The sequence below is a fragment of the Mugil cephalus genome, chromosome 1, assembly GCF_022458985.1.
Source record: "Mugil cephalus isolate CIBA_MC_2020 chromosome 1, CIBA_Mcephalus_1.1, whole genome shotgun sequence".
NCBI lineage: Eukaryota > Metazoa > Chordata > Actinopteri > Mugiliformes > Mugilidae > Mugil > Mugil cephalus.
Genome location: NC_061770.1, coordinates 47,611,661 through 47,623,995, shown reverse-complemented (window position 1 = coordinate 47,623,995; position 12,335 = coordinate 47,611,661). Strand labels below are relative to the sequence as shown.

The window sequence follows — 12,335 nt, the reverse complement described above, 5'->3', positions numbered from 1 at the left end:
ACAACTGACCGGGACACGCTTTCTGTCAATTAACACAATTTGTTTGAGACGTGAACAAAAAAAAAAAAAAAAAAAAAAAGACTTTAGCATTATTTACTAGCATTTATTTTTTTCAAGTTCAGTTTTCCTCGTTAACTTAGCCAACAACGCACAGACCTTTATAGGTGTATGCCTGAGTTTGAGTTTTAGCTGTAGCTTAACAGTTTCTACCTACCGCTATGTTAGCTAAAGTCCACTCCACCATCACACGTTTTCAGTCATTCTGACTAAAATAAACCAAATTTCTGTCTTTTAGGCTTTAAACTATCACGCAGAAGACGTCTGAAAATGAATCTCTCGATGTGACAGCTTAAATAGCTACATTAGCAGGCTAATTCTATGATAGCCATGCTAATAGGCCAAAGCTCCTCCTTTATCGTCTTCATTAAATGGAGCTTCGGCTTCAAATACAAACGCTTAACCTTTCACTGACGTTTTTTGTTTACACACAAACATAAGAAACGACAAAAGCATTAATTCACTCACCAACCATACGAAGGGCGCAAAAGTTCCCCATTGCGCATGCGTAATTACGTTTCTATCTCTGTACTTTTTTTTTCGAAAGGGAAGAGCTCATTAAAGATGGTGATGCACATGTACTTTTAAGTAAGCGTTTCCTACCCCAATTGGAGTGACTTTCATTATTGTTGTTGTTAAAATTAAAATAATTTTAAGTATCCTTTGTTTTATCAATCAGTCACTTTGCTTTTGGTTAATGAAACAATACTGATAGGGGTCTCATCGACTTGCCCAGTCTTCATGGCCTACTGCAGTTGTCCACTCCTACCTGAATGAACAATGCTATAACCTTCCTATAATTCCCCTTACATTCTGAAACTGTCATTAGACATCATCAGCTATATCTTTTATCTGTGTCATGATCAGATTGTCCATGCTTTAGTCAGATGCATGTATCTATGACAGATGTATGTTTATCTCGTTTCTCCTGCTGGTCTCTTCTCTCTTTTTTTCTGCCTCTTGCCTTAGATGCAGTAAATGGGTCCCTCCATATGAGCTGGGTTCTGCACAAGCTTTCTTTCTGTTAAAAGGGACTTTTCCCTTGGCACCGTCACCTTCGGGTTTGCTCTGCAGGGTTTCAGGCCTGATGTCTTAAAACGTATTGAGACAATTTGTATTGTTATTGCCGGCAGAAATTACTGGCAGAAATGTAACCAAACCAAACCAAAAAATATAGTTCACAAAGGTAACTGTACTCTTTTTCCACATATTAATCTTCTTGTTGAGTTATCCGTTGTTGTATCGTTTGCACCGTTTATGAACAATATCATTTACTGTTATAGTTAAAGTGTGCTCCGTTATAAAGGATTGTGCCAAATATTGTGCCTATTCCGCCAAGTGTCATTTTAGAGCCGTATACATATTAGAGTAATAGGCCCTTTTCGGAAGACAATATTAATCTCTTATATGGCTGTGTCCTTTATGTTTACACTGCCCTCTTGTGGCGTTGAACTGGAAATGTGTCTATCTCGTTTAAACGTATTTTTTTGTGAATATTCAAAATATTACATAAATGAGGAGAAATACAGAATCGTGTCAGAACTTGTAGACACGGAAACGAGAGCTAGAAAGTCCATAGGGTGATAAATCCAAATTAATTACAATATTTTTCCATCAGGCGCACCTTGTTTACGATGACGTCATTCACATGCGCCGCTCACATGTTCGTAACCTGGAAGCGACTCACTCACTTTACCGTTCAGGCATGTGTTTTTCCTTTGTTTCTGCTATTGTTTCTATAACTTTTAGTATGCCATTGGTTGGATAACATGAATAGTATGGTATTTTGAAAATAGCACATATTGCGACAACAACACAAATATGACTTCTGGTTTTGAAATGCATCAACTGTCACACATACACAAGTATGCTTTCTAGTTTGGGACGATAACAATCCCCACCTCAAATGTACTATATATCACACGACAAGAGAATTGTCTGGACATTTACATGAAACATTGATGTGTTTTCAGATGATGTAGAGCGGAGACGGAAATGGCACATGTTCAATCAGAAATGTGTGAAATGCAGCTGAATGGAGTTCCAGAGCTTATGGATCTGCTTCACATTGACGTGGAGATAGATGTAGTGGACGGCAAACCTGGAAGAGAAGATGCACCGTGTTCAGTAAGTCTTATTTAGTCAGCTCGTTCTAAATAAGGTCTACTCAAAGGCAGATGTCTGACTACACAAGGAGGCTTTCAAGGTTCATTTAGACTTAGACATTAATGATCCACAGGGGAAATTGCTTGGTCACTTTAGCTGAGTTGCACATAAAAATAAATAAATAAAAATGCTTAAAATCACAAGTAAAAAAGAAAAGAAAGAGAAATTAAAGATTAAAATATAAATGTTATCTAGTAAAATTATATAGAAAATAGTCTAAGCACAATATGTTCAGAAAGAAAAATTAGTGGACAATATTTCTGATTTACCCACTAAAAATGATTGAGTATTTTTTCTAAAATATACCCGACAACAGCATCACATGAAGCGTATTATCTGATAATCACGAAATACTTCAATAATATAGTTTCATTTCTGACTCTTAACATTGTGTCCTAAAATCTGCAGATTTGTGACAATTTCATCTTTAATATTTGCATCGTTAATATTTATTTTCCGGTTAAATTAACAGAAGAATGTACTGAGGAAGCAGCGAAACTGGGAGAGGCAGCTGGCTTCGAAGAAGAGCAAGAGGAAAGAAGAGAAACAGAGGAGGAAGCTCAATCGTGAGCAGGAGTCGGGTAAACAAATAGAGAAGAAAATAAATCGAATTGTGTTGCTTTAGGTAGACTGAATGTGAAAGTCTCTATACATTCATTTGTTTTTGGTGTTTTTTTTTGTTCCATATAGGGTCCAGCACAGATCAACCACAGTTCTCTAAACGGGTCATGAAGGCGATCACCAAAGAGCGTTTAGTTGAGGCTCAGTCCACAGGACTCAAACTGTGTGTTGACCTCAGTATGACGGACTGCATGTCTGACAAGGTAGGAATCAGATGAACTAGCCTCAAGACTTTGTTAGAAGGAAACTCACCTAAATTCACCCTCACACGTGTTTCTGCTTCAGGAAATAAGTCGACTGGCTGGCCAGTTAAGACGGCTGTACGGGTCGAACAAGAAGGCGGCTCAACCCTTTCATCTGTTTCTTACTGACCTGAGAGAGGACAGTCGCCTCTACAGGGAGTGCATACGAATGAACGCCGGCTTTCTCAACTACATGGTGATTATTATATGTTCTGAATTAACTAGCAGTGGCTTCTAAAAGAAAGAAATGAAGCAATAAATTCCTGGAAGTGTTTAGATTTCTCTCATTTAAGATGTCTTAATTAACCTGCGGACAATTATTTAGCCCAACAACAAAGCTTTAGAGCAAATTTGTTCAACTAGTACATAATATTCTTAGAATTTTGGATACAATAAATTAAACAAAAATACACTTTAAAGCATTTACGGCAACAAACTTTATCATACCTAATCTGAACTATAAATAGTCTGAACCTTCAGCAATGCAACCTGGATTAGTTTAATTTTACTTCCTTTGTGTTTGTTTCTTTCAGATGGATATAACAGAGGAAAGCTGTCTGGATCTCTTTCCACCAGAATCGGTTGTCTATCTCACTCCAGATGCAGAAGAAGGTTTTCATAGAAGATTTTTTGTTGAAGCAGAAATAAATGTATAGTTCTATTTGTATCTCCCAGTGCAGTGGATGATTTTAAAATGCATCTTTTGACCAGCAGAGGGCATCACCATAATAACAAAATAACTCAAACTTTTACTGCAGCTATAGCTTGTGTTACTGCTGTGGTGATACATTAACCTAATATTAATATTGTAGAGTGCTTCCCTAAATCATATATATGTGTATATATATATACATATATATATAGAATAACAGAAAATTATTAAATACTAAGATGAAATTCAAAGACAAAAAAATCGTCTTTGTTTCAGCTTTGGAGACAATAGAGGCTGACAGAGTTTATGTCCTCGGTGGTCTTGTGGATGAAAGCATCCAAAAGGTGAGATTATAACACAACAACACATCTGAAGCAGATTCGATATAACTGATTAGATGCTGTTTTGATCCTTCAGATTTTTCTTGCCATGTCTTCCCTGCAGAAATTGAGCTTTTCCAGAGCCAGAGAACTGAGCGTCCGCACAGCGAGGCTGCCTATAGACGAGTACATGATGAAAAAAAACAACGCAAAGAATTTCCACTCAAAGATACTAGCGGTTAATCAAGGTGATGATTTCTGTCTGTAAGACAAGTGGAGGTGTTTTTGACCACTTAAGTTTTAATTTTTCTTCTGTCTCTCTCCACAGTGTTTGATATTTTGTTGACTTTCTGCGTCACTGGCAGCTGGACAGATGCCTTTCAAATGTGGTTTCCTCCAGGGAAGGGTTATGTTGTAACACCGTGTGATTCACCAACGCTTTCTGCGACCCTGACTCTGCACGAGGATTAATGCCATCTTTTTTTTTTTTTTTAACTTATTCTTTATTATTTTTTATTTCATCATAAAGTATATGAACATTTTACAAATAACCATATTGTTTGACATGTTATTCAGTTTAATATTTTATATGTATATAAAAGGGTAAATCCGAACAAGTCAGTAAATTAGATACTAAAATGAAAGACAAAACCAAATAAACTGAACCAACAATAATCAAAACTAACCAGTAATGGCATCTTTGGCTCTGGTGGAAAGACATTAAAAGGTGATTCATATTTACGGATGGGAGATGACACACTTATAAGTGCCCAGTTAAACAGCACAGTGTTAATTATTTTCTGAAATCAGAAAGTTATTCAACAAGAGAAGAACACTTGACTTTTTTGTTTATCTCAGTTAATTACAGAATTATTTTTAAATTAAATGTTTTATAAGACGATTAACTTTTCTTTTTTTGCCGGGCTACAGTATGTGATTTGTTATTGTTATTGTACAGACTCAGACTCAGTTGTACTTCTCTAGAGACATAGAGAGGTTATTTTCTTGAAACACTTTGTCTAAACAGTTTAGACAAGTCACAAGGGCAGGTCGATTAAAAGACACAACGCGTTTTTAAGTGGATCCGCAGTGTAGTGTAATAAGCAGAATATCTAGGAACTTTAGTTTCCACATAAGAAGTCAGGATGATGGTGCCTTTCATATAGTCAAACCGATTATCGGTCACCGATATATCGGGGCCCGATAGGACGGCTTCAGTTCTATCGGGGTTCTATCGTATCGGTGAAATGTTGCGCCGATAGAAAAAACAAAGTGTGACAATGACAAAAGCACCCGCTTTTGATTACTTACTGATTTATTTTGTCCAGTGGAGCGCGCTGTGGTCACCCAGATCGACTCAGCTCACATTTCAGTCAGACCCTCCTCCACTCTTCAGTCAGTCAGTCGATCAATTTTCAAAAGTCTCCCTGGCCAAAATCTCCGGTGTAAAAATAACTGCGAGGCAACTTTGCTATATCATCGCAGATTTTGTCTCAGTAGTAGCATTACACGAGTGACGTTAGCAGTTTGCAAACAAGCACTGAAGGGTTACAGTTTAATATATGCTAAAATTATTTAACCAAGAAAGCACTAATTTTCCCGACACGACGCAGGGTCACTAATATGGATCACTTATATTTTATTGTCGTCATTTTGTCTTGGTTTGATTGTGTGTGTGTGTGTGTGTGTGTGTGTGTGTGTGTGTGTGTCCACAGCTGGGTTGGTTTATGGAGGGGACGAATGAACGATGTGTTTTGGGGCATGCATTGCTGGCCTGGGCATTGTTTCTCAATAAATTACAAAAGCCTTTCCTGTCATCTATGCACAATCGGCCTATTTTCATTCCAGCTCAAAAACTCACTATATCGGTTGCATATCGGCTATGATTATCGGGCCGAAAAGGTGATTTTATGTCTCTGTGGCGCAATCGGTTAGCGCGTTCGGCTGTTAACCGAAAGGTTGGTGGTTCGAGCCCACCCAGGGACGATGTGTTTTAACGACAGGTTAATAGTAAATTTGTGGAAATGAATGACCTCGTCACTGTGATTACATTCCCCCTGGTCTCTGCACTGGTTGCTGTCCTCTGTTCTGTAAGTATAAAAACAAAAAGTTAAATGTAGTGAACAATTATTTAAATACTGATGTTGATTTTTTTTGTACTATGAGAATGGTCCCTTCACTTTGGCCTCTACCACAGAGTCCACTCTTCTGCACCATACAAAGCAGACACTGGGTCTACAAAAGGCCTTTCATATTGGCACCCTCAATGATCGGCCAACGATGTACATTCTAGTAAAGGGAGAGGTGATGGAGGAATGCTTCATTTAAGTGAAAGCATATATTAATGGGTATAGACTTTGACAAAAGTCCCCAAATCCTTTGCACAGTACCATATATTTAAAATTTGCTACTACTAATATGTGAACTAAGCCATAGGTCTCCAACATGAGGGTCTGCGGAGGTACTGCATGGGGGGTCGCAAAATCTTTGATTAGACATTTGTGATATATACTTTTTTTTAACCCCCCCCCCACAAATTTAAATTTCTTTCAATGCACATTAACATGAATCCAACATATTATAATGCAGTGATAAATGGAACCAGAAGACATTATCTATCAGTCAGCACTTCACTCATTCAGCAATACTGAACAGCACTGTTTCAGACAGAGCACCACACTAGACCTGTCAGTCTAAGCTTCCTGAACACAGTAGGCCCTGTCAGGTTCCTCACAACAGTCCTCCAGAAGCACACTGCAATATTAGCAGAAGAGAAGCTAACAGTGCAACTCGCTCCCATCAACATCTATTCAACTATGGTTAGATAAGTTGCCAATAGGGATTTTTTGGCCCGATGACAATAGCCGATATTAGAGGAGGTGCGTTCACCGATAGCCAATATGCAACCAATATAGTGACTTTTTGAGCTGGAATGAAAACAGGCCGATTGTGCATAGATGATAGGAAAGGTTTCGTCATTGTCACACATTGTTTTTTCTATCGGCGCAACATTTCACCGATACGATAGAATCCCCGATAGAACTGGAGCCGTCCTATGGGGTCCCGATATATGACAGCTGCACAGCCACCCTTTTGTTGCACTTGTTTGGAATGAAAAAAATGAATATTTGAATCAGTGTATTATTAAATAGCTTAATACTGAATGCAAAATGATGATAATAATAATGTATATTTATAAATAGCACTAGGCCGAGGGGGCTCCTTGACCTGAAAAACGTTGAAGGGCCCTGAAACAAACATTTCAAACATTCTTTAGTGGTTTGTATGTTTTTACTCTAGATCTCGTCTTTTTTTCCCTAAGACTTAATTTTTGTGCGTGAATATGTTTTTGTGCTTATGCAGGTTCGTTCTGGTTTTATTATTTAGTTTTAATTTTTTTCACTTGATAACACATTTTTGGGGATAAAAACAGTGACGCCCTGTTCCTTTGAGACCTGACTCAGATTTCAGTGTTTATTTAATGCATCCTTAAAAGGCTTGAAAGATATACAGCAGGCTACTACACACGTGTTCAGATTTCACTGGAACCCCCTTAGCACAAATCAGCACTCATCTGAATTTTGCTAAGCATGACTATAGTAATGAATAAAAAAAAGTCTGTCTGTTTTCACATGTATGGTCAGTGCACATGACAGGTACATGGGGACTTCTCACCAGTTTCTCAAAACTGAAGAAGTCCAGTTGCCTTTATCCATCGCCTTTTGGATTACCACGACCTGGATGACTGAGAACCTTCACAGACATTGGGTGGCATAGATGGTTCAAGGCATGCACTCTGCCATTTGTAAGACATTATTAAATTAAACATATATATTTATGTTTTCCTTAAAATGATGGTATGAAGTTCCACATTTTACTAAGTCTCACCTGGTCTTGTGCTGCCGTAATCCTCACTAACGCTGGCGGGAGTTGCGAGAGGTGGGATGCACCGTGGACAGGTCGCAAGGTTTTCGCAAGGCTTTCGCAAGGCTCATTTTACTAAGTCTTAAGAGAAATGAACAATTAAAAAAAAAAAAAAAAAGTTAAAATAACATATTTCTGATTAACTGTGTGGGTGTTGGTGAAGTTTATACAGAACTGTTATCGATTGTGTCACAGAATATATTCAAAACTAAACAGTGGGAGTCAGTGCTTATTGCCAAACCAGATGTTGAGACATTAGGTCTTGGTATATGTCAAGTGCTCTTGTTTTCTCTGATTCCTCAGAATTGGTAATTGTCACGTACTCCGTGGGAAATTCTCCAGGTTTGGACAACATCCAAGGGTGATAACAGTGACAGCTGGATACGGTCCAGGATGATAATTATGTGTACCAGGCATAGAAGTGCTATCCTGCAATTGAGATACCGTGAGGCAAAACATTTCAACTGAACAAACACATGTCATCCAGGCTTAGATGTGCTTGGCTCGCTTGTGGAACACGAACATCTTGTTAGACTCGGACGGACTTTAATGATCCACAAGGGCAAATTAATTGGTCAAAGTAGCTTAGTTGATACAAAAACATGAGCTGTTATACATGTGGATAGAGTAGAGAATAAAAGACGTTCTGTAGCGTTCACTATGGCAGCGGAGCTCAATCAGTCTGATAGAGAATAAGCTCCTCTCTTTGGTGTAGTGGATGGGATGGATTGTCCATAATAGAGAGCAGTGTCCTCCTGTCCCTCACTAAGACAAACAACTCCCTTTCTCCTGATGTCTTTTTTGCTGGGGTTTCACCCCAACAACCTTGTACTAACTGTGTGTTTCCATACCTGACCGTAAAGTTAGAAGCTACATATATATGTGTGTGTGTGTGTGTATATGTATATAGTGTGCATTTTATTTTAATCATCATTATTATATGTGTTTTCTCCACCATTCACATTTAGTCGCATAGGAAATCAGCCAACTGACAGAATAAAGCCCACAGGTTACACCAGCCCATTAGCATTGTTGTCTTATGCTATGTTTGTATGTTTGTTCCACTCTTTGGCCAAACCCAGAGTACGCTTTCCCCACGGTACACCAGCACACGCACACACACACTCACACACAGTTTAAGACTGAATACAAGAAAAAAGACAGTTTATTTCCTGTTAAGGCTCCAGTTAGATTACACAGAAAATACCACTGATTAAACTTGGTTTGAGCTTGGTTAAAATAACGTGTTTTTGTGACAGGAAAAAGGCTCTCAAAGAAAAAATGTAACTTTCCATTTACCAGAAACAAATCAAAATCAACAAATTCAGAAGAAAATGGCTGTGACTAGACAGCCAAGGAATGGGGAAACTAAACAAAAGCTGTCAGACGAATGTAGTGAGGTAAAAGATACAACACAATAGAGTTGAGTAAAGTTGCACATGTTAAAAACAGACACTCAAATCTACATTCTAGTACTTGAGTGAAGTGCTTTGCTACACTATTGGCTATAAGTATTTTGTAGTATTTTTGTAGTATTTTGTAGTACATTCAATGTCCGTTGATAATATCAGTCTCTGCACAGACGCACTTTCACAAACACACGCAGTGTTGGACTGTTTACATACCACTCGCTCCTTACAAACCACACCTTGCATCGAGCACTCCCTGTGACACATCAACAACATACTGAAAGAAGACATGCACAAAAAAAGAACTTGTGCCAAAAAAAGATAAAATAAAAATGAATATGTTATCAGTAAAAGTAAAGCAGAGTGGCTCGTAGTTGCAGATGAGAAGTTTATTGTTTGCTGCGTGGGCGTTAGGCCTGTTTCTGAGGAACTGCTCCTCCCTGCCGATGCAGCTGTTTCTCAAGGACGAACTGAATCAGCTTCTTCACCCAGGACGATCGGGGGTTCAGACAAACCTTGTCTCCGTTCGCCAGTCCAGCGCTGCGCAAACACATTGATCGGAGTTAGATTTTTTCCGACAGTGACACTGTAGTCATGAATCCCATCAGCATCCTCAACCCTTTAACCGGACTTTATTCATTATATACGTATTGTTTCCTCACAAAACAATATGTATACAACTTGTCGTATAAGTCAATAAAAAAAGACAATAACATAATGATGATGATGGTAAAGAAACGTTGAAATCTCCTGTTTCATAGAATGCACAGGAGAAAAAAAAACACTAGGGATATTTGCTGTCGTGGAAATAGCGGATGGTTTACATTTTTGTGTATATCTCAGTGTCATAGTTCAACCATGTCTGCAGACTGAATGTCTGGAGAATTTGTCACTGAGCCATGTGCACACAGTTCCAATTAAAAGGAAGTGTTGATTACAGAGATGATTCACACAATGTGGAAACGCGCCAGTTGCCTGACGTCTTTTAATGACGCCGACGGTTGAAATTGCGAGATTGTAACTTTTAATGTGAAAAAAACAATCAGTATAACTTGTAATGACATGATGACAGTGCGTATACCATTGTTTGTGGTTTTGTTTATTATGACATTTGTTTATTGAGAGAGAACTAATTGATTTACTGTGTGTCCAGGGTTTAAACACAACTAAACACTCTAATTTTGGAGTAATCCTTCAGCAGCTGTAATAATCTCATTTGGACTAAGTACAATCTCGCCTTTGCATAGCGAAATCACTTACATGACTTCTGTGTCTGGGCAGTGAGGACCCTCGGGGAAGAGCTTGATGCTCCTGAGGCTGTCTGGAGGAATCATCCTCGACTCCACCTTCAGGCACCTGCAGTGGGAGTTGTAGTCCCTGCCAATTGGCGGCATCGCTGTCACGAATCAGAATAGAGATTTCACCACGTTAAGTATAAAAAAACGCAAACTTCCAACACAAATGTGAAGGCATTGCTTTGGTTACTGTGCGTGCTAAAGGTCAGAACATAAAGAGGTTTATTCAGAGCAGCTCTAAACATTGTTTCAAACTTCACACAGCACTTCACATGTCAGCGCGCTTCTTTTCTGGAAAGTCTTCAACATGCTGAGCTGATTATTCAGTCATTAAATCAAGTGCTGACAGCTCCACTTTCTAGCAGCATGTTTCATCACATGCAGCCGTGCCAGCACCAGTGTTGTGAAACTCACTTCCTCTTTGGCCGAGGTACAGTAAAAGTCAGGCTAGAATGTGACACGACTTAAATAAAAGCGTAGTAAGGAGGTTCACATAAAGACACACTGACATTCCTTCACTTCATTGTAAGAAAATGCATCACTGGATCTGTTGTAATTATCTGAAGAATACATTTCCAACATCAGCGTTTCATACAGAGAGAAATATATATTTTTCTTTTGCACATGTCTCTGTTTTCCTTCTTTTGCATACCTATTGCAGTGCATTGTTTTTTTTTTCCTCAATTCCAACTGGGACACTAAATTTTAAAACCTAAGGATTCAGATTTCTTACATAAATAAATTCCCTCAATTTAACCAACATGCTGCCAAGTGGATGGGTGCATCCCTCCATAATAAACACATCACTGCAGCTTCTCAAAATTAAATCAAGACGTGCTGCTCTACAAACAGAAATCCCGCCTTGTGCATCTCTTACCATTGACGAGAACCAGCAGGGTCCCGAGCACTAGCAGGATGCAGAGCTTCATCTTGTTCTCGGCTGCTTCTTGTTGAGTTCTTGAACGCAGGCGAATATCTCAAAGCTATTCTGATAGTTCACATGCATCCACGCTGCAGTATTTATACATTTAGGATCATGTGCTCCTTATGAAATATGGAAGATTTCGAAAAACCCAGGCCAGCGTGTGTGTGTGCGTGTGTGCAGGTCAGTTTCATTTTGGAGCATATTCACGTGTGCAGCAGAAGGCAGTCATGAGACGGGTGGTTCAGGGACCGACCAGAGGCCCAGTTGAGGTTGAGAGACGTCGTGTTCGCAGCTCGCAGCCTTAGAAATGAGTCACACGGACGGAGTGTGTCTGTCTGAACCCAGCCAACCGCTCCACAACCTGTTTGCTTGCCTTAAGTCTGGAGATTTACTCCCGCGGGTTTTCCCCTGTCTGACCCAGAAACAGAAAAATTATAAAGTCATCATCGGATATAAGTCTGTAAACAGTCTCAGTTTTACCTGTGGCTGCAGCACATTTGATACAGTGAAGTGTTGTTGTTGTTGTTGTTGGGGTCAGTAGGTTTCATTTCCTGAGGGCCTGTACGTACAAAACAGTTATTATGTGAAATAGGTCAACGGAGGTCCTTCGTACACAGGAGGCATCAGTTAGTTTTTTGTTATTTTCTAATGCTCATGCTGCCTCTATTCGCCGTCCTATAAGAACTCAATGTTATTTGCCCAGAAACAATTATGTGTTATGATC

At 39.0% G+C, this 12,335-nt stretch overlaps 2 protein-coding genes and 1 non-coding gene across 4 annotated transcripts; 2 read left to right on the top strand and 1 right to left on the bottom strand.

The window, feature by feature from the left end:
- Positions 1 to 1,720: 1,720 nt before the first annotated feature.
- Positions 1,721 to 4,959, top strand: trmt10b (tRNA methyltransferase 10B). Of its 2 annotated transcripts, none has more exons than XM_047581802.1 (9): positions 1,721 to 1,760; positions 2,031 to 2,184; positions 2,696 to 2,804; positions 2,914 to 3,047; positions 3,130 to 3,282; positions 3,620 to 3,698; positions 4,015 to 4,082; positions 4,183 to 4,306; positions 4,387 to 4,959. In XM_047581802.1, exons 2-9 carry the CDS (start codon positions 2,053 to 2,055, stop codon positions 4,527 to 4,529), a joined length of 942 nt encoding a protein of 313 aa, XP_047437758.1. In that variant the 5' UTR covers positions 1,721 to 1,760; positions 2,031 to 2,052; the 3' UTR covers positions 4,530 to 4,959. The 2 variants fall into 2 exon arrangements, with proteins under 2 accessions (XP_047437758.1, XP_047437748.1); XM_047581792.1 differs by lacking the exon at positions 1,721 to 1,760 and adding an exon at positions 1,769 to 1,922.
- Positions 4,960 to 5,970: 1,011 nt separating this feature from the next.
- On the top strand, positions 5,971 to 6,044 carry trnan-guu. Its single transcript has one exon. It is a non-coding gene; the product is annotated as a tRNA-Asn (tRNA).
- A 3,085-nt stretch (positions 6,045 to 9,129) lies between these two features.
- cxcl19 (chemokine (C-X-C motif) ligand 19) lies at positions 9,130 to 11,789 on the bottom strand. Its single transcript, XM_047581815.1, has 3 exons — positions 11,564 to 11,789; positions 10,652 to 10,787; positions 9,130 to 9,931 (listed from the first exon to the last, which is right to left on the bottom strand). Exons 1-3 carry the CDS (start codon positions 11,613 to 11,615, stop codon positions 9,802 to 9,804), a joined length of 318 nt encoding a protein of 105 aa, XP_047437771.1. The 5' UTR covers positions 11,616 to 11,789; the 3' UTR covers positions 9,130 to 9,801.
- Positions 11,790 to 12,335: the final 546 nt, after the last annotated feature.